The sequence below is a fragment of the Oncorhynchus tshawytscha genome, linkage group LG01 (genome assembly GCF_018296145.1).
Source record: "Oncorhynchus tshawytscha isolate Ot180627B linkage group LG01, Otsh_v2.0, whole genome shotgun sequence".
Lineage (NCBI taxonomy): Eukaryota > Metazoa > Chordata > Actinopteri > Salmoniformes > Salmonidae > Oncorhynchus > Oncorhynchus tshawytscha.
The window spans coordinates 63,730,748-63,751,195 of NC_056429.1; the positions used below are offsets into that span (position 1 = coordinate 63,730,748).

At 43.8% G+C, this 20,448-nt stretch overlaps 1 protein-coding gene across 2 annotated transcripts in view; it reads right to left on the reverse strand.

The window, feature by feature from the left end:
- Nucleotides 1-18,999, reverse strand: part of LOC112254777 (ubiquitin thioesterase ZRANB1) — a 37,967-nt gene extending 18,968 nt beyond the window's left edge. Inside the window, exons 1-2 of one of the 2 annotated variants that reach the window (XM_024427628.2) lie at nt 18,864-18,999; nt 12,590-13,605 (exon numbers count right to left, since the gene is read on the reverse strand). In XM_024427628.2, the coding sequence (XP_024283396.1) occupies nt 12,590-13,517 (928 nt within the window). In that variant the 5' untranslated portion in view covers nt 13,518-13,605; nt 18,864-18,999. Of the gene's footprint in view, nt 1-12,589; nt 13,606-18,402; nt 18,831-18,863 lie in introns of those variants that run through there. The other variant, XM_024427619.2, reaches the window with a different exon arrangement.
- Nucleotides 19,000-20,448: the final 1,449 nt, after the last annotated feature.

Consider the following 20,448-nt stretch of genomic DNA (forward strand, 5'->3'; position numbering starts at 1 on the left):
TTTAAAACAAGTAGCCTAATCATGTACACAAATGACATGTAATGCTACACCAACAGAGGGTACGTAACAGGACTCCAGTCATGCAAACAGCAGGCTGAACATCCTCTTCGATGTGAATGCATGTATATTTTTGACTTGTGCACCAGTCAGTTATTTTTAGTGCAGGCGCTGCCTGGCTGCCTAGCCCCGCATGCTGGGCCCACTTTTTACCAGCCCCTGGGACCTAAGGGCAGTGTGTGTGTGTGTGATATATATATTGCTAAAAAAAAATAAAAGGGAACACTAAAATAACACATCCTAGATCTGAATTAATGAAATATTCTTATTAAATACTTTTTTCTTTACATAGTTGAATGTGCTGACAACAAAATCACACAAGAATGATCAATGGAAATCAAATTTATCAACCCATGGAGGTCTGGTTTGGAGTCACACTCAAAATTCAAGTGGAAAACCACACCACAGGCTGATCCAACTTTGATGTAATGTCCTTAAAACAAGTCAAAATGAGGCTCATTAGTGTGTGTGGCCTGCACATACCTGTATGACCTCCCTACAACGCCTGGGCATGCTCCTGATGAGGTGGCGGATGGTCTCCTGAGGGATCTCCTCCCAGACCTGGACTAAAGCATCTGCCAACTCCTGGACAGTCTGTGGTGCAACGTGGCGTTGGTGGATGGAGCGAGACATGATGTCTCAGAGAAATGATGATGCTCAATTGGAGGTCTGGGGAACGGGCGGACCAGTCCATAGAATCAATGCCTTCCTCTTGCAGGAACTGCTGACACACTCCAGCCACATGAGGTCTAGCATTAGGAGGAACCCAGGGCCAACCGCACCAGCATATGGTCTCACAAGGGGTCTGAGGATCTCTTCTCGGTACCTAATGGTAGTCAGGCTACCTCTGGCGAGCACATGGAGGGCTGTGCGGCCCCCCCAAAGAAATGCCACCCCACACCATGACTGACCCACCGCCAAACCGGTCATGCTGGAGGATGTTGCATGCAGCAGAACATTCTCCACGACATCTCCAGACTGTCACGTCTGTCACGTGCTCAGTGTGAACCTGCTTTCATCTGTGAAGAGCACAGGGCGCAAGTGGCGAATTTGCCAATCTTGGTGTTCTCTGGCAAATGAAAAACGTCCTGCACGGTGTTGGGCTGTAAGCACAACCCCCACCTGTGGACGTCAGGCCCTCATACCACCCTCATGGAGTCTGTTTCTGACCATGTGAGCAGACACATGCACATTTGTGGCCTGCTGGTGGTCATTTTGCAGGGCTCTGGCAGTGCTCCTCCTTGCACAAATGCCTAGGTAGCGGTCCTGCTGCTGGTTTGTTGCACTCCTACGGCCTCCTCCACGTCTCCTGATGTACTGGCCTGTCTCCTGGTAGCACCTCCATGCTCTGGACACTACGCTGACAGACATAGCAAACCTTCTTGCCACAGCTCGCATTGATGTGCCATCCTGGATGAGCTGCACTACCTGAGCCACTTGTGTGGGTTGTAGACTCCGTCTCATGCTATCACTAGAGTGAAAGCACCACCAGCATTTAAAAGTGACCAAAACATCAGCCAGGAAGCATAGGAACTGAGAAGTGGTCTGTGGTCACCACCTGCAGAACCACTCCTTTATTGGGGGTGTCTTGCTAATTGCATATCATTTCCACCTGTTGTCTATTCCATTTGCACAACAGCATGTGAAATGTATTGTCCATCAGTGTTGCTTCCTAAGTGGACAGTTTGATTTCACAGAAGTGTGAATGACTTGGAGTTACATTGTGTTGCTTAAGTGTTCCCTTTATTTTTTTGAGCAGTGTATATGTTGACAACGAGAGATCCCCTGGGCTCCCATTCACAGTATTAAGTGGGGTCCCCTCAGACAATGGGGAGTCCTTTGCATCAGTGGACAAACTGACTGGGAGGGGCAACTCCACTAAAAACAGAAGAGAGGCTAGCTAGCCAATGGAATCTTCTCTGCCATGTAGTCCAGACAGCAGCAGTGGAATCCACTCAGTCACCATTAACTCCAGGTGCAGTGCCACTGACTGGACCAGACCTTGATTCAAAGCTTCAAAAGGACACTCTCTGAAAGGGAAAGTAGAGTATCCTCTTCACTAGGGTTGCAAATGGTCGGAAACCTCACGGGAAATTTCTGAAAATCTTATCAAAAAAGTTAGCTTATAACAGTGAACCTTTTTTGTGGGATACACACTAGGCAATTCTAGATCTTATGGCACATTTGGTTAAACTATCACCAATTCAATGGAATTGCAACCCTCTGCATGCACAGTATATTCTTCAATCACATGTGCTGTGCACTCAAGGTCTTGCACACTAATGAGATGCTATTGAGCCAACACCACTACACTGTCTGAGCCAAGGACTACATGCTTTCTGGTAACTTTTGATTACAATACCGGGTGGGGTGAAATACACACACACACACACACACACACACACACACACACACAGTTGAAGTCAGAAGTTTACATACACCTTAGCAAAATACAGTTTTTCACAATTGCTGACATTTAATCCGAGTAAACATTCCCTGGCTTAGCTCAGTTAGGATCACCACTTTATTTTAAGAATGTGAAATGTCAGAATAATAGTAGAGAGAATTATTTATTTCAGCTTTTATTACTTTCATCACATTCCCAGTGGGTCAGGAGTTTACATACACTCAATTAGTATTTGGTAGCATTGCCTTTAAATTGTTTAACTTGGGTCAAACGTTTCAGGTAGCCTTCCACAAGCTTCCCACAATAAATTTACATACACTTAGGTTGGAGTCATTAAAACTCGTTTTTCAACTGCTCCACAAATTTCTTGTTAACAAACTATAGTTTTGGCAAGTTGGTTAGAGCATCTACTTCGTGCATGACACAAGTAATTTTTCCAACAATTGTTTACAGACAGATTTTCACTTATAACTCATGGTATCACAATAACAGTGAGTCAGAAGTTTACATACACTAAGTTGACTGTGCCTTTAAACAGCTTGGAAAATTCCAGAAAATTGTGTCATGGCTTTAGAAGCTTCTGATAGGCTAATTGACATCATTTGAGTCAATTGGAGATGTACCTGTGGATGTATTTCAAGGCCTACCTTCAAACTCAGTGCCTCTGCTTGACATCAAGGGAAAATCAAAAGAAATCAGCAAAGACCTCAGAAAAAAAAACTGTAGTCTGAAATAAATAATTCTCTACTATTATTCTGACATTTCACATTCTTAAAATAAAGTGGTGATCCTAACTGACCTAAGCCAGGGAATTTTTACTCGGATTAAATGTCAGCAATTGTGAAAAACAGTTTAAATGTATTTGGCTAAGGTGTATGTAAACGTCCGACTTCAACTGTACATGTTTCATTTTAAAACATTTATCTTACAAAGGAGTTGTTTAATCTAACTTTTCTAATCTTTATAGGAAAATGCCATGGGCACTATCTGATGTGTGGAGACATTTCACTGCAGCTAATGCAGAAGGAAAAGCTGTGTACATTTGCAAATACTGTGCCAAATCATATGTGAAGAATGCAAAGACACAGAATCATCCGGCCAAGTGCATAAAGTTCCCTCAGCGCTCACAACAAGCAACCTCTGACAAAAGTCCTACTTCTATTCGAGGTGAAAATGATGAATCAGACACCTTATCGATAGCAACATCTTATGGTCCTCCTGGACTCAGAAGTTGTTTTGACTCAATGGAGGAACGTAGTCAGAGAAATGCTGATGAATGTCTTGCTCAAGCTGTGTATGCAACTGGTTCACCTCCGATGCTCACAGGCAGTGTATTGGAAGAGATTACTGAATGTTCTTCGCCCAGCATACACCCCTCTAACCAGACATGCTTTATCCACTAGTTTGCTGGACACAGAGTTCAAGTGAAGGTCAAGCAAATCATAGAGAAAGCAGACTGTGTTGCAATCATCTCTGATGGGTGGTTGAATGTTCGTGGGCAAGGAATAATTAACTACATAATCTCCACCCCTCAACCAGTATTCTTCAATAGCACAGACACAAGGGACAACAGACACACCGGTCTCCACATTGTAGATAAGCTGAAGGCAGTCATCAATGACCTTGGACAAAAAGAAGGTATTTGCACTGGTGACAGACAATGCAGCGAACATGAAGGCTGCTTGGTCTGAAGTGGAGGAGTCCTACCCTCACATCACACCCATTGGCCGTGCTACTCTTGCATTGAATCTGCTCTTCGAGGACATCATGGCACTGAAAACAATGATACACTCTACAAGAGAGAAAATGAAATGGTTAGGTATGTGAATGGTCATCAAGTTATAGCAGCAATCTACCTCACCAAGCAAAGTGATAAGAATTAGAGCACCACATTGAAGCTGCCCAGCAAGAACCCGTTCGGGTGGTGTTGTCATCATGTTTGACAGTCTCCTGGAGAGGAAGGAGTCACTCCAAGAAATTGCCATATCACAGTCTGCCGATATGGACAGCCCCATCAAGAGGGTCCTCCTGGATTATGTATTTTGGGAGAGAGTGATAAGCAGCCTGAAACCTATAGCAGTAGCCATTGCACGGATTGAGGGAGACAATGCCATTCTGTCAGATGTTCAGACTCTGCTTGCGCTTGTATGAGAATAAATCCGTACTGCCCTGCCTACTTCACTGTTGCTCCAAGCAGAGGAAACTGCATGAAGAAAAGCATGAAGACTTCTGCAAAGTCATCACTACTGTATCTCGCCACCTTGGCCTGGATGAGGGCAAGGTTCTTTGCAGTATGGCGAAGTACACTTCCAAGCAAGGGCTTTGGAATGGAGATGCAATATGGCAGTCGTGCCAACATATCTCATCAGCCACCTGGTGGAAGGGACTTTGTGGATCTTAGGCTCTTTCCCGTTGCCTCAATCATCCTCCAAATCCCAACAACATCAGCTTCCTCAGAGAGCAACTGGTCCTTGTTTGGGAACACATATCAACGCAACAGGCTGACCAATATAAGGGTTGAAAAATTGGTGGCCACCCTGGCAAATTTGAGTCTTTTTGAGCCTGACAATGAGCCATCCACAAAAAGGTTGGAAAGTGACAATGAAGATAACTTCATATGGCTGGGGGCAGTATTGAGTTGCTTGGATGAATAAGGTGCCCAGAGTAAACTGCCTGCTACTCAGTCCCAGTTTGTAATATATGCATATTATTAGTATTGGATAGAAAACACTCTGAAGTTTCTAAAACTGTTTGAATGATGTCTGTGAGTATAACAGAACTCATATTGCAGGCAAAAACCTGAGAAAAGAATCCAACCAGGAAGTGGGAAATCTGAGGTTGGTCGTTTTTCAACTCATTCCCTATTGAAGATGCAGTGGGATATTGGTCATGTTGCACTTCCTAAGGCGTCCACTAGATGTCAGTCTTTAGAAACTTGTTTGAGGCTTCTACTGTAAAGGAGGGGCTCATAAGGGCTCTGAGTCAGTGGTCTGGCAGATTGCCACAAGCTCATGACGCTCGTTCACGTGAGAGGTAGCTCACGTTCCATTGCTTTTCTTCAGACAAAAGGAATTCTCCGGTTGGAACATTACTGAAGATTTATGTTAAAAACATCCTAAAAAGAGTGATTCTATACATCGTTTGACACGTTTCTACGGACTGTAACGGAACTTTTTGACATTTCGTCTGCTCCTAGTGAACACGCTTAGTGACTTTGGATTTGTTTACAAAATGCGCTAACCAAATTAGCTATTTGGACATAAATGTTGGATATTATCGAACAAAACAAACATTTATTGTGGAACTGGGATTCCTGGGGGTGCATTCTGAAGATCATCAAAGGTAAGTGAATATTTATAATGTTATTTCTGACTTCTGTTGACTGCACAATATGGGGGATATCTTTTTGGCTTGTTTGGTCTCTGAGCGCAGTACTCAAGATTATTGCATGGTTAGTTTTTTCCGTAAAGCTTTATTGAGATTTGTCACAGCGGTTGCATTAAAGTAGAAAGTTCCATGCATAACACTTGTATTTTCATCAACATTTATTATGAGAATTTCTGTAAATTGATGTGGCTCTCTGCAAAATCACCGGATGTTTTTGGAACTACTGAACATTTTTCTGTGACTTGGGTCTGACCTAACATAATCGTATGTGGTGCTTTCGCTGTAAAGCCTATTTGAAATCGGACTCTGTGGTGGGATTAACAAGAAGTGGATCTTTAAAATGGTGTGAAATACTTCTATGTTTGAGGAATTTTAATTATGGGATTTCTGTTGTTTTGAATTTGGCGCCCTGCACTTTCCCTGGCTGTTGTCATATCGATCCTGTTAGCAGGATCTCAGCCCTAAGAAGATAAGGCCTCAGAGTCTGATGTTCAAGAGGTGGACATTGAGGAGGTCCAGGGAGAAGACATGGAAGCCTGAGAGTGGAAGCCATTGAATGTTGAAAACGTTTTTGGGAGATGCTCATTGGGGATCATTCAATATTCTTTCTTTTGTTGTTCAGTGAAATTATCCCATGTAAAGAATCAACTCATTTAATTAAAGTTAAATTCATAACTAAATAGTTCTTTAACATTTCTATTGGAAGGATGTAATCATTTGCAAATATGTCTACTTATAAAGGTAAAAGGTTTATGTTTTTGTCTCCATATGATATGGTCAATATATCCAATGCAAAAAACATCTACAGTGGGGAGAACAAGTATTTGATACACTGCCGATTTTGCAGGCTTTCCTACTTACAAAGCATGTAGAGGTCTGTAATTTTTTATCATAGGTACACTTCAACTGTGAGACGGAATCTAAAACAAAAATCCAGAAAATCACATTGTATGATTTTTAAGTAATTCATTTGCATTTTATTGCATGACATAAGTATTTGATCACCTACCAACCAGTAAGAATTACGGCTCTCACAGACCTGTTAGTTTTTCTTTAAGAAGCCCTCCTGTTCTCCACTCACTACCTGTATTAACTGCACCTGTTTGAACTTGTTACCTGTATAAAAGACACCTGTCCACACACTCAATCAAACAGACACCAACCTCTCCACAATAGCCAAGACCAGAGAGCTGTGTAAGAACATCAGGGATAAAAATTGTAGACCTGCACAAGGCTGGGATGGGCTACCGGACAATAGGCAAGCAGCTTGGTGAGAAGGCAACAACTGTTGGTGCAATTATTAGAAAATGGAAGAAGTTCAAGATGACGGTCAATCACCCTCGTTCTGGGGCTCCATGCAAGATCTCACCTCGTGGGGCATCAATGATCATGAGGAAGGTGAGGGATCAGCCCAGAACTACACGGCAGGACCTGGTCAATGACCCGAAGAGAGCTGGGACCACAATCTCAAAGAAAACATTAGTAACACACTACGCCGTCATGGATTAAAATCCTGCAGCGCACGCAAGGTCCCCCTGCTCAAGCCAGCGCATGTCCAGGCCAGTCTGAAGTTTGCCAATGACCATCTGGATGATCCAGAGTCTAAACTCCACTCGTCGTGTTTGGAGGAAAAAGAAGGATGAGTACAACCCCAAGAACACCATCCCAACCGTGAATCATGGAGGTGGAAACATCATTCTTTGGGGATGCTTTTCTGCAAAGGGGACAGGACGACTGCACCGTATTGAGGGGAGGATGGATGGGGCCATGTATCGCGAGATCTTGGCCAACAACCTCCTTCCCTCAGTAAGAGCATTGAAGATGGGTCGTGGCTGGGTCTTCCAGCATGACAACGACCCGAAACACACAGCCAGGGCAACTAAGGAGTGGCTCCGTAAGAAGCATCTCAAGGTCCTGGAGTGGCCTAGCCAGTCTCCAGACCTGAAACCAATAGAAAATCTTTGGAGGGAGCCGAAAGTCCGTATTGCCCAGCGACAGCCTCGAAACCTGAAGGATCTGGAGAAGGTCTGTATGGAGGAGTGGGACAAAATCCTTGCTGCAGTGTGTGCAAACCTGGTCAGATAAGTGTGAATAAGCCCACTATGCTCTCTATGTAATTTGTCGTCATTATATCCAGAATAATTCATAGGAATAGCGTTGGGTGTTGCGCAATAGTCTATCCTACACAATTGCACACAGTAGTGTCCAATCCGAGGCACAAAAACATGAACTCATTACCTTGATGCTTTCTCTGTTAATTCTAATGGAGAACCTGCTGTAAATCAAGCAGAGAACCGATGATCAACATCAATTCACTAGAGATATTAGATCCAACGTGAATCCAGGCACAACTGTCTTCACCGGCGTAACGAATGAGACACCAAAATATTTGGGACATTCCTCGCAAACACCTTTTTTTCCAGCACCTGGGCTGTTGTTGCATCACATGCGCTATCACAACAGCTGTTCGTCACTTGACTGTCATTCAGAAAAATCCTTCCTGGATCAGATGGTGTGAAAATATCACGGCGTAATTAAACAGCGCAACCCCAAATGTGCATCTAACAAGTAATATGCATACATATTGAAGAGGCATTCTGGTTAGAAGAATTTGATTTTGCAATAGCATTGATTTTGGGGTATTTGTGTGCCCATGAAAACTGTGTTCACCACATAACATAAACAGACACTAAATGTTACACTGCATTTCTGAAATTTCCATAGAATTTTTTTAACTGTCCAACAGCTAGAGCCAGGATTGTCACAGGGTTCAAGTTGAATGTCTAATTTAACTGAATAATATATGACATAAACAACTTACACTGCCATAAATGCCAGGACAGAAAGGTTAAAAGTTATCACATGATTTGACAAATATGTAAAATTCCAAACCATGAGAAATAATTAAACAAGAGTTCAAATCAAAATTTTATTGGTCACATACACATATTTAGCAGGTGTTGTTGCAGGTGTAGCGAAATGCTTGTGTTCATAGCTCCAACAGTGCAGTAGTATCTAAGAATTCACAACAATACACAAATCTAAAAAGTAAAAGAATGGAATTAAGAAATATATAATTATTAGGACGAGCAATGTGAGATGAGTAAAGCAGTTTTTCAGTCTCTTGGTCCCAGCTTTGATGCACCTGTACTGTCCTCGCTTCTGGATGACAGCGGGGTGAACAGGCCGTGGCTCGGGTGGCTGAGGTCGTTGAGGATCTTCTTGGCCTTCTCATGACTTTGGGTGCTGAAGGCAGTGTGCCCCCGCTGATGCGTTGGGCATGCCGTACCATCCTCTGGAGACCCCTGCGGTTGCGGGCGGTGCAGTTGCCGTACTAGGCGGTGATACAGCTCGACAAGATGCTCTTAATTATGCTTCTGTAAAAGTGTGTGAGGGTCTTTGGGGCCAAGCCGAATTTCTTCAGCCTCCTAAAAAAAAAGGTTGAATAGGCACTGTTGTGCCTTCTTCACAAAACTGTCTGTGTGGGTGGACCATTTCAGATTGTCAGTGATGTGAACGCCAAGGAAATTGAAGCTTTCCACCTTCACCGTGGTCCTGTCGATGTGGATAGGGGCGTGCCCCCTCTGCGGTTTCCTGAAATCCCCGATCAGCTCCTTTGTTTTGTTGATGTTGAGTAATGAGGCCTACTACTGTACTGTCGTCTGCAAACTTGATTGAGTTGGAGGCGTACATGGTCATGCAGTCATGGGTGAACAGGGAGTACAGGAGGGGGCTGAGCACGCACATTTCTGGGGCCTCTGTGTTGAGGATCAGCAAAGTGGAAGTGTTGTTTCCTACCTTCACCATCTGAGGGAGGCCCATCAGGAAGTCCAGGACCCAGTTGCACAGGGCGGGGTTCAGATCCAGGGCCCCAAACTTAATGATGAGCTTGGAGGGTACTATGGTGTTGAATGCTGAGCTATAGTCAATGAACACCATTCTGACGTAGTTATTCCTCTTGTCCAGATGGGATAGGGCTGTGTGCAGTGCAATGGCGATTGCATTGTCTGTGAATCTATTGGGGCGGTAAGTAAATTGAAGTGGGTCTAGTATGTCAGTTAAGGTAGAGGTTTATATGATCCTTAACTAGCCTCACAAAGCACTTCATGATGACAGAAGTGAGTGCTATGGAGCAGTAGTCATTTAGCTCAGCTACCTTTGCTTTCTTGGGTACAGCAAACTGGGATAGGGAGAGATTGAATATGTCTGTAAACACCCCAGCCAACTGGTCTGCGCATGCTCTGAGGACATGGCTAGGATGCCGTCTAGGCCAACACCATTGCAAGGGTTAACATGCTTAAAACATCGTACTCACATTCGGCCACAGAGAATGAGAGCGGGCCGTGTCGGTGGCACTACGTTATCCTCAAAGCAGGCTAAGAAGGTGTTTAGCTTGTCTGGGAGCAAGACGTTGGTGTCCGCGGCGTGGCTGGTTTTCCCTTTGTAATCCGTGACTGTTTGTAGATCCTTCCACATACGTCTCGTGTCAGAGCCATTTGAATTGCGACTCCCTTGCCTCTATACTGACATTTTGCCTGTTTGCCTTTCGGAGGGAATGACTACACTGTTTGTATTTGACCATATTCCCAGTGGTTAAATGCAGTGGGTTGCACTTTCAGCTTTGCGCGAATTCTGCCGTCTATCCATGGTTTCTAGTTTGGGTAGCTTTTTTTTATAGTCACCATGGGAAAGACATCCCTTATAAGCGTCAATGTCATCCTCAAAGGCTACCCGGAACATATCCCAGTTCGCGTGATCAAAACAATCTTGAAGCATGGATTCCGATTGGTCAGACCAGTGTTGACTAGACCTTAGCACGGGTACTTCCTTTTGAGTTTCTGCCTATAGGAAGGGAGAAGCAAAATGGAGTTGTTATCTTATTTGCAAAAGGGAGGGAGGGCCTTGTAGGCATCTCGAAAAGACAAGTAGCAGTGATCTAGTGTTTTTCCTGAGCGAGTACTACAGTCAATGTGCTGATAGACCTTCAGTAGCCTTTTCCTCAAATTTGCTTTCTTAAAATCCCCAGCTACAATAAATGCAGCCTCAGGATATGTGATTTCCAGTTTGCATAACGCCCAGTGTAGTTCTTTGAGGCACTTGTGGTATCGGCTTGAGGGGGAATATACACGGCTGTGACTATAACCAAAAGAGAATTATCTTGGGAGGTAATACGATCAGCATTTGATTGTGTGGTATTCTAGGTCGGGTGAACAAAAGGACTTGAGTTTCTGTATGTTTGCACAATCACACCATGAGTAGTTAATCATGAAGCATACACCCCTGCCTTTCTTCTTCACGGAAAGTTATTTATTCCTGTCTGCACGATGAACTGAGAACCCAGCTGGCTGTATGTGCAACCGATGTGAAATGGCTAGCTAGTTAGCGGTGGTGCGCGCTAATAGTGTTTCAATCGGTGACGTCACTCGCTCTGAGACCTGAAGTAGTTGTACCCCTTGCTCTGCAAGGGCCACGGCTTTTGTGGAGCGATGGGTAATGATGCTTCGTGGTTGACTTATCTGTGTGTGCAGAGGGTCCCTGGTTTGAGCCCAGGTAGGGGCGAGGGGACGGACTAAAGTTAAACTGTTGCATTGATGTCGTTGACCCGGATCACTGGTTGCTGCAGAAAAGGACGAGGTCAAAAGGGGGGTGAGTGTAACCAATGTGAAATGACTAGCTAGGATCCCTGGTTCGAGCCCGGGTTGGGGCGAGGGGACGGACTAAAGTTATACTGTTAGATATGGACGGGGATTCCTTGAAAACATTCCGTGAAACAGAGTATGTCTCTCTAGAAGGAGATCCTTGCCTTGAGCGCGTCTACTTTATTGTCCAGAGACGGAACATTGGCAAGTAATATACTCGGAAACGGTGGATGGTGTGCCCGCCTTCTGAGTCGGACTAGAAGTTCATTCTGAATACCTCTTCTCCGCTGGTGGAGACTTGGAGCAGTTCAATAATGTAATTCAGAATGTTGGTGAGTTACCGCCGCTCTGATATCCCAAAGTTATTTGTATGTAATAACACAAAAAAATGTTCTGGGCTAATAATGTAAGAGAGAACACACAAAAACAAACACTGCAAAGTTGCTTAGGGGCAAGAAGCAGAGCTGCCAGGTCTGTCGGCACCATCCTGGGTTAAAACAGCAGATTTAATCTTAATGTAATGACATTAATGACAAAAAAATGGCAGATTATCATCAATGATTTATCAACAGCTGTAACAAGTTGTCCAGTGTAGGAAATACTGGTACCCTAGTTTACAGAAAGACAAACAGTCTGTTCAGTCTAGCAAACAAGAATATCTGTCAGGTGAGGGTAAGGGTTGGAGGAACATAATGAACCAAAAGACTATGGTTGAGTTCCTGCCTGACATATTGCCATATCTTATGATGTGGTTAGCTGATATGGTACCTATCTGGCATTCATCTGCACTGTAGTCAGACAGGAACTCAACCTCTGGCTTGGGTCAACACAGCAGTTCCTAACTGTTCATCCATCCACCCACCCACTCAGCTTGCACAGGCTGCAGCCTCTCCTCTCAGAGCACGAGCAGGGAATCTGTTAACTCACTGCATAACATGTATAATGAAGAACTCCCATTTCACAACAGAAGTACATAAATACAGGGGAGTTGTTTCTCAACCATAATGAGCATAACATTCTCCACAGCAGGCAATGCAGAGAAATAAACAGGGTTGGAGATAACATCGATTTCCTTGCATCCACTCACGCACTGACTCACCTGCACAAGCATTGAGAAACAACCAGTCAGTCCTCCTCATCCTGTTCTTCATCTGTTTAAGCCTCTTAAAGTCCACCTGCCGCTCCTCTATGCTCCCAATTCCGGCTCCCAATGCCAGCTCGTTCCTCTGAAAGTCCATTTTAGCCTCCACCTCCCGCTTGGAGGTGGGCGGGGACCTCCTCTGGCTGCCGCAGCACACCACTATTCCACTTCCGCCCCTTCCCACCACCCCCCTCCTGTTGTCACTGCCCTGCTCGTTGAGTATGGAGGGTGGTAGGTTCTCGGGCTTCAAGGCCAGTTCGATGGGTTTTGCCAAGCTCTTGTGCCTGGAGTGGTCACACACCACACATTTGCACGCTTTAGGCCAGTTTGCATAAGTGCAGGCGGCACAGGTCCAGTGCTGGGCGTGGGTGTTGAGGCGGTTGCGGTCGTTATACGCCTCGCAGGGGTCCGTAGGGGTGGATGGGGGTGTGGGTCGGCATCCTGAGCCTGAGGTCTGGGGTGACTCGGTGGAAATGCGTGGCTGCTGCGCCAGCCCCTGGTGGCGCTGCTCCTGCTGATGTCCCTGATGCCGCTGGCACAGACACTGAGTGCAGCGAATGGCACAGGGCCAGTTTAAGTAGGTGCACATGTGGCAGGACCATTTGCTGGAGGGGGGCTCGGGGGAATCTGTGATGCGGACACGGGGGCGGGCACTGGAGTCCGGGCAGATTAGGAGACTGGAGCCTCCCTGGGGTGGGTTGTTGCTGTGACTCAGACATTCCCACTGGTGGCTGGAGTCCAGGCCAGGGGTGCTCCGAAAGGGCTCCTCGGTGATGATGGCACCCCCGCTGGGCCTCTGGGCGCGGCACATGGTGCACTTGATGGCAGAAGGCCAGTTCTCAAACGTGCAGTACTCACAGGCCCACTTGGCACCCAGCTCAGTCATAGTCACTCCACCGCTGGGTGATGGCTGCTGCTGGGAGGGACTCTGGTTAGCAGCTCCACTCAAGGAGATCACACAGGCAAGCAGGATGCTAGGTTAACAACAGAAACACAGGTTAGGGTGAGGGGCCATACTGGTCTTTAAAATCATCAGACTGACTGCACTGTGACACATGGAGAAACACACAGAATAAAGATCACAGATAGATCTAATATACACATTTAGACTTTAAATGGATGTTGTGTTTGAAAGGAAAACAAAAACATCAGTTAGGCTAGTTAAGCCTAATCTATTATAGAGTAACAGATCTGATATTAGAGACCTCACAACACTGACACAAAAACTAAGAAAGCTACTTGTATTTCATCAACCATGCTCAAAGAGCTACAACGACGTGCGCTCTTGACCCGGCACAAATTCTCAGGCTTTGATTTAACGCACTGAGAGGCTCAGTGCAGATTAACCCACATAGCAAGAAGCCAAGAGCAGCAGGCTGCGACCCAATCTTCTGCCTCCATGCCTCTTAAAACTGATACTGTAAACACATCCGGAAATACAGAGCAAATGTGCCCTACAGAGCAGTGTTACCTGACAGATGAAACCAAACAACACTCAAACTCATGCCAATAATGAACCTTAAAAAGGTAGACTCAGCGAAATGATGTTGCCACGAGCAACACCGCAGATGTTGCAATGAGCGAGATTCAAGACTTCGCTATCACAGGGACAGTTTCTGCTCATTAGTGTAGGTTTGCTTCACGCTGGTATGGCATGGCAGGTACAGGACCAAAATAGCTGGGAAGTTTCAAGGCTCCAAAGTCTTTAATTCCGATGGAGCTCTCTTCTTAATTATTCATACTTTTTTGTTGGCCTTTTTACCCTTTTCCTCCCCAATTTCGTGATATCCAACTGGTAGTTATAGTCTTGTTCCATCGCTGCAACTCCCGTACAGACTCGGGAGAGGCGAAGGTCGAGAGCCATGTATCCTCCGAAACATGACCATGCCAAGCCACACTGCTTCTTGACACACTGCTCACTTAACCTGGTTGCCAGCCGTACCAATGTGTCTGAGGAAACACCGTACAACTGGCGACCGTGTCAGCGTGCATGCGCCCGGCCCGCCACAGGAGTCGCTAGAGCGGAATGGGACAAGAACATACCGGCCAGCCAAACCCTCCTCTAACCCGGACGATGCTGGGCCAATTGTGCCCCGCCTCATGGATCTCCGGGTAGCAGTCGGCTGCGTCACAGCCCGGGATCGAACCCGGATCTGTATTGACGCCTCTAATACTGCGATGCAGTGCCTTAGACCGCTGTGCCACTCGGGAGGCCAGTTCTTCGTACTTTGTGCGGTGTGATTTTTTAAACTTTGCGTAGACTGAAATCACTGTGGAGAGCCCTCTGCGCTTCAACGCTGTTAGTTTTTGCAGATATTGACCCACTATGCTGTTTACTTTATGCACCTACGTCATGTCGCTGAGTCTACCTTTAACAATGCAGTTGAGAAGTTGCCCCTAGCTCTGACCTAGGCCCATCAGATGGTTTTAATTTGGTTAAACTGATCTAAAAGGTTCTCGATTGGGGTGGGATAGGTTGGTCCTAGATAAGTGCGAAACAGTCTACTCTGCACTCAGTGAAATTTTCACGGATCGTCTACACCCATTGTTTACTAAGCATGTGACAAATAAAGTGAATTTTTCTTATTCAATATGTTTTAAAATTCCTTGACAAAAACCAACACCATGCAAAATTAATATTAGTGAAATGTTTGCGATTACAAGAAATTCAGACAGGCAGCTAGCTATTATTACAACAAAATGCTGTGAGATGCATTTCGGCACATATTTAAAAAGGTTGTAAAACCAGGTTGAGGAGTAACTTACATTTGAAAGTTGAAACCACCACAAGCATAGATACACACGGCTAAGCATGGCTTAATACGACCACACCCCCAAGTGGGGTACAGCCATAGGGTACCCTGTTACTCCTACGATAAATTGCCTACTACCTCATAACCTGACAATGGCTGTTTCTTTGTGGGTTTTTTTATCATTATGGATATGTTTGGTTGGTCATTTTTAACATACTTCTACTTCATCTTAAATGAACAATCTACATCATACCTAAAAACACTTTCATTCTAAATGTAAAAATGTTAGCATGAACAGAGATTGTCGCATGGAATGTATGTCACAATTATGGGGCCAAGCGACATCTCCAGACTAACTAGCTGGCCCTGCTCCAAAAGCTGACACTTCTACATTTCCATAAATGTTTTCAGCAGCATCATGTGTCGTTATTAATATACTTGGTTGTCATTACAATAATTAGTACGAGAAAAAGACCACAAAATTAAGTTGAATCAACTGTCCAAGGACCAGGTTAGATGAACCTCATGGTTTCAGGATATTACAGCACATTTGGAAAGTCTTCAGACCCTTTGACTTTTCCCACATTTTGTTACATTACTGCCTTATTCTAAAATTGATTAAATAAAAATCCTCAATCTACACACAATACCCCATTAAGACAAATCAAAAACAGTTTAGAAAATGTAGCAAATGTTTTAGAAATACACAGCAATACCTTACTTACATAAGTATTCAGACCCTTTGCTATGAGCCTCAAATTGAGCTCAAGTGCACCCTGTTTCCATTGATCATCCCTCAGATGTTTCTACAACTTGATTGGAGTCCACCTGTGGTAAATTCAATTGATTGGATATGATTTGGAAAGGAACACACCTGTCTATATAAGGTCCCACAGTTGACAGTGCATGTCAGAGCAAAAACCAAGCCATGAGGTGGAAGGAATTGTCCGTAGAGCTCAGAGATAGGATTGTGTCAATGCACAGATCTGGGGAAAGGTACCCACAAATGTCTGCACCATTGAATGTCCCCAAGAACACAGTGGCCTCAATCATTCTTAAATGGAAGATGTTTGGAACCACCAAGACGTTTTCTAGAGCTGGCTACCTGGCCAAAATAAGCAATCGGGGGGAAAAGGTCCTTGGTCAGGGAGGTGACCAAGAACCCGATGGTCACTGACAGAGCTCCAGATTTCCTCTGTGGAGATGGGAGAACCTTCCAGAAGGACAACCATCTCTGCAGCACTCCACCAATTAGGCCTTTATGGTAAAGTAGCCAGACGGAAGCCACTCTTCAGTAAAAGGCACATGACAGCCCACTTGAAGTTCGCCAAAAGGCACCTAAAGGACTCTGAGACCATGAGAAACAAGATTCACTGGTCTGATGAAACCAAGATTGAACTCTTCGGCCTGAATGCCAAAGAGTCACGTCAGGAGGAGACCTGGCACCATCCCTACGGTGAAGCATGGTGATGGCAGCATCATGCTGTGGGGATGTTTTTCAGCGGCAGGGACTAGGAGACTAGTGAGGATCGAGGGAAAGATGAATAGAGCAAAGTACAGAGAGCTCTTTGATGAAAACCTGCTCAGAGTGTGCAGGACCTCAGACTGTGGCGCCGGTTCACCTTCCAACAGGACAACAACCCTAATCCCACAGCTAAGACAACTCAGGAGTGGCTTCAGGACATGTCTCTGAATGTCCTTGAGTGGCCCAGCCAGAGCCTGGACTTGAACCCAATCAAACATCTCTGGATGTATTGCATACAGCTTGCTAGTTTGCTTGTAGTTAGGACTAGTGAGCTGTATAGTCCAAATAACAGCTATAATATTCTTCCGCATTTGGATATTTATGCAAAACTGGAGATTCCGCCATGTAACGTTAGGTGTAGGTATCAACATTGGCTAATTTGGGCCATTTGGTAGGGTTGTCTCCCCAGCTGGTCTCTGGCAAGTTTAAAGGCCATATAAGCAATCCAACAAGAATACACTTCTCTAAATACCTAGACCGTTCAAGGGCAGGTAGTAGTTACGCAACATATCTGACTAGTGAATTAGATAGAGATGAATTTCTCGCTAGCCAGCTAAAAAAGCTAGTGGTAAACAAACAGTGAAGTAAGTATAATGCGACAGTTTTATTATCTTTTCTGTCAGTGTTATTAGCAGGTCAGGTAAATTAGTGGCTGAATAAGTATCATACAAATTATTGTCATGACAGCCAAGTATATTAATAACAACACGTGATGCTGCTGAACACGTTTATGGAAATGTAAAAGTGTCAGTAGTTTGCTTAGGAGGCCACCAAAGCTCACAAATTACATCAGAGCAACATGAGTACCCTATGCCTGTACCTACTCTGGGATGTGGTCACGTGAAGCCACGCCTCGCTGTCTATCTATATAGCCTGGATTGGTAGCTACCTGATTGGTTAAAAAAGAAAAGAAAAAAAAAGAATCTGTGCATTGTGTCTACTTATTTCAATTGAGCAATGTAACAAGTCAACTACTGTAATTAGCTAGTTTTGCTACTGCATATTGGGCTGGGCGTGTCGAATAAAAATCCACGATGATTATAGTTAGCTATTTACAAAGTAACAAATGGTAAAAACACAACTACAAGACTAACTATTGTAACTAGTTAATTTAGCGTCTGTCTAATAATTTAGATTTGCGAGACGACTAAAGTTTTAATATGCAGGGCGAAATTCACATTCGTTTAAGGCAATATTTTTTAAACAGACAATGTTGTGCCCATTAGTCTCTTAATTTATGAAACTGTTTTTGACTAATCAAATTCTAACCAACGTTAGCACATATGAAAATAATATAGTGTAGCTAGCCAACTACAGTACAGTAAAGTACCCAGCTAACGTTATCTATTCAGTGCAGCTATGATGATCGCAGTAAAGGTAACGTTATGGCTTTCGTTCTAAACAATATCTCATACAAGGGGTGACAACTGTATCTAGCTAACATTTAACAGTGGCGTCTGCTGGTTTTAACCAAAGATGTAACTGTGTTTTACCTTTTCCTGTGTTTACACTCCTTCAACGCGCAACCACAACAAACCGCTCTTGAGCTTTAGTCCAACATTAACGTTATATTGCTCGCGCTTTCCCAACGAAACCTAATCTGTATGTCCCGAAGTCAAGCTTTCATTTGGTCAAAAGACGCATATTTAAGTTTCCGTTTGTACGTAGCTCCGAGACCTGTGCAATAGAACAACACCCCCGATGCAGTCTCTCCAGGGCTTTAAATCATTTTAATCCCACATTTCAACCACCGTTCTGTCGGTCTTTAATGGCGGCGTGGGGGGACACTGGAAAAAAATACACTCCAGAGAGAAGCAGAAGGATTTAGCACCTGGATTCACCAGGCAAACTGATTGGATCGTTTTTTTTGTATTCCTCCTGTTTGCTATGCAATACGTCGTTCGTTGCCAATAGTTAACACGCTTGATCAAATATGTATAACTCTTTGTTATACCTGTGGCATTATTTTAGCCGTCTCTGAAGTCAAAATAATATGAAACAGTAATTAATTTCTGTAGTCTTGGCTCCAATTATGTACCACGGAATATTACATTACACCCCATTCCCGGAGCCACCGTCATGTAATTTGTTTACGTCTGTATCTCAGCTGTATATCTTTAAGGGACATTAGGATGACGTCATATTTTGGATTTAAAAAATATATATACTGCAGCAGTCTGCAGTAAAGGGCAGGTTATTAAAAAAGTAATCGATGGAAGTTCTAGACCACCATCAATCATCATGACTATTTTACCAACGACAGACTGTGACCTGCTTTAAACCTATTTCAAGCATTGACATAAACAATGGCAAATTAGCAGAACAATAAATACATCTTTCAAATTCTGCATGGTTCATGCGACTGTTTATTTCAATGATTTATTTACATGAACGTCCCACCCATTTCCCAAATTACGTCCCAGAAGACCACTCTGCTTTTTATACATTTTTTACCTTTATTTAACTAGGCAAGTCCTTTAAGAACATTAAGAACTAATTCTTATTTTCAATGACGGCCTAGATTTTTACCTTGTCAACTCGGGGATTCGAACAGTGGGCCTTGTTCAGGGGAAAAACGACAGATTTTGACCTTGTCAACTCGGGGATTCGATCTGGTAACCTTTCGGTTACTAGTCCACTAGGCTACCTGCCGCTCTCGAACGCCGGCTAACGGTTCTCTGGAACTGTCCAGAGCGATAGAAATACGCATGGAATATTTAAATGATCTGGAATTCTGGGATTTTTTCATTTATAGCAATGCCATATGTATAACATTTTATATTTGCTCATATGATTTCCTTAAAAAAAGACATGCAATCTCTTGACTTTTTCTCTCAAATGAATAATAATAATAATCTTGGAGATTTATACAATAAAAATGTTCAATAACTCCAGAGAATGACAACTGTTTCCTCTAATTCAAAAGTCCCACTAATGAATGTGCACATTAACGAATTTGTATGTGAGAGATGTGAATTGTTAAAAGTGTAATGCGGCTTTTTTTGTTTTGTTATCTCAATATTAAATCATTTCTGGGTAACAATGTAGTACCTTACTATGATTGTTTTCAATGCAAATGTTAAAAAAGAAACAAAAATAGCTTCTTAGGAAATAGTCATTTCTCAGGCAAGAATTTTGCTAGGACTGTCTGGGAGTGGGGAGGGGATAACTGAAAATTAACTCATTGGTGGAAAGATTTGGATCTCTCTCTTATTGGTCTATTAACTCATTTACTGCATGGTGATGTCCCAATGGGAAGGCCAAAAACTCCACCCTGCCAAAACAGGCTGAAATATCAGCTTGTCTTTTCAATACATACTTTCCACAATTAGCATACTTTTCACAATTTCATCATATTATCCTAACCTAATAGTGTGAAAATATATATAAAACACAGGTAAACCTAGTTTTGACTGTACTGGGCCTTTAACAGTTGGTCTTTCTGAACAACCCTTTACTCAGGCCTAAAAAAAAGTGGGTAGAAAGGGTGAACAAATAACTCTGCAAAATAAATAAGCATGTCTCTTTTATTATACCCC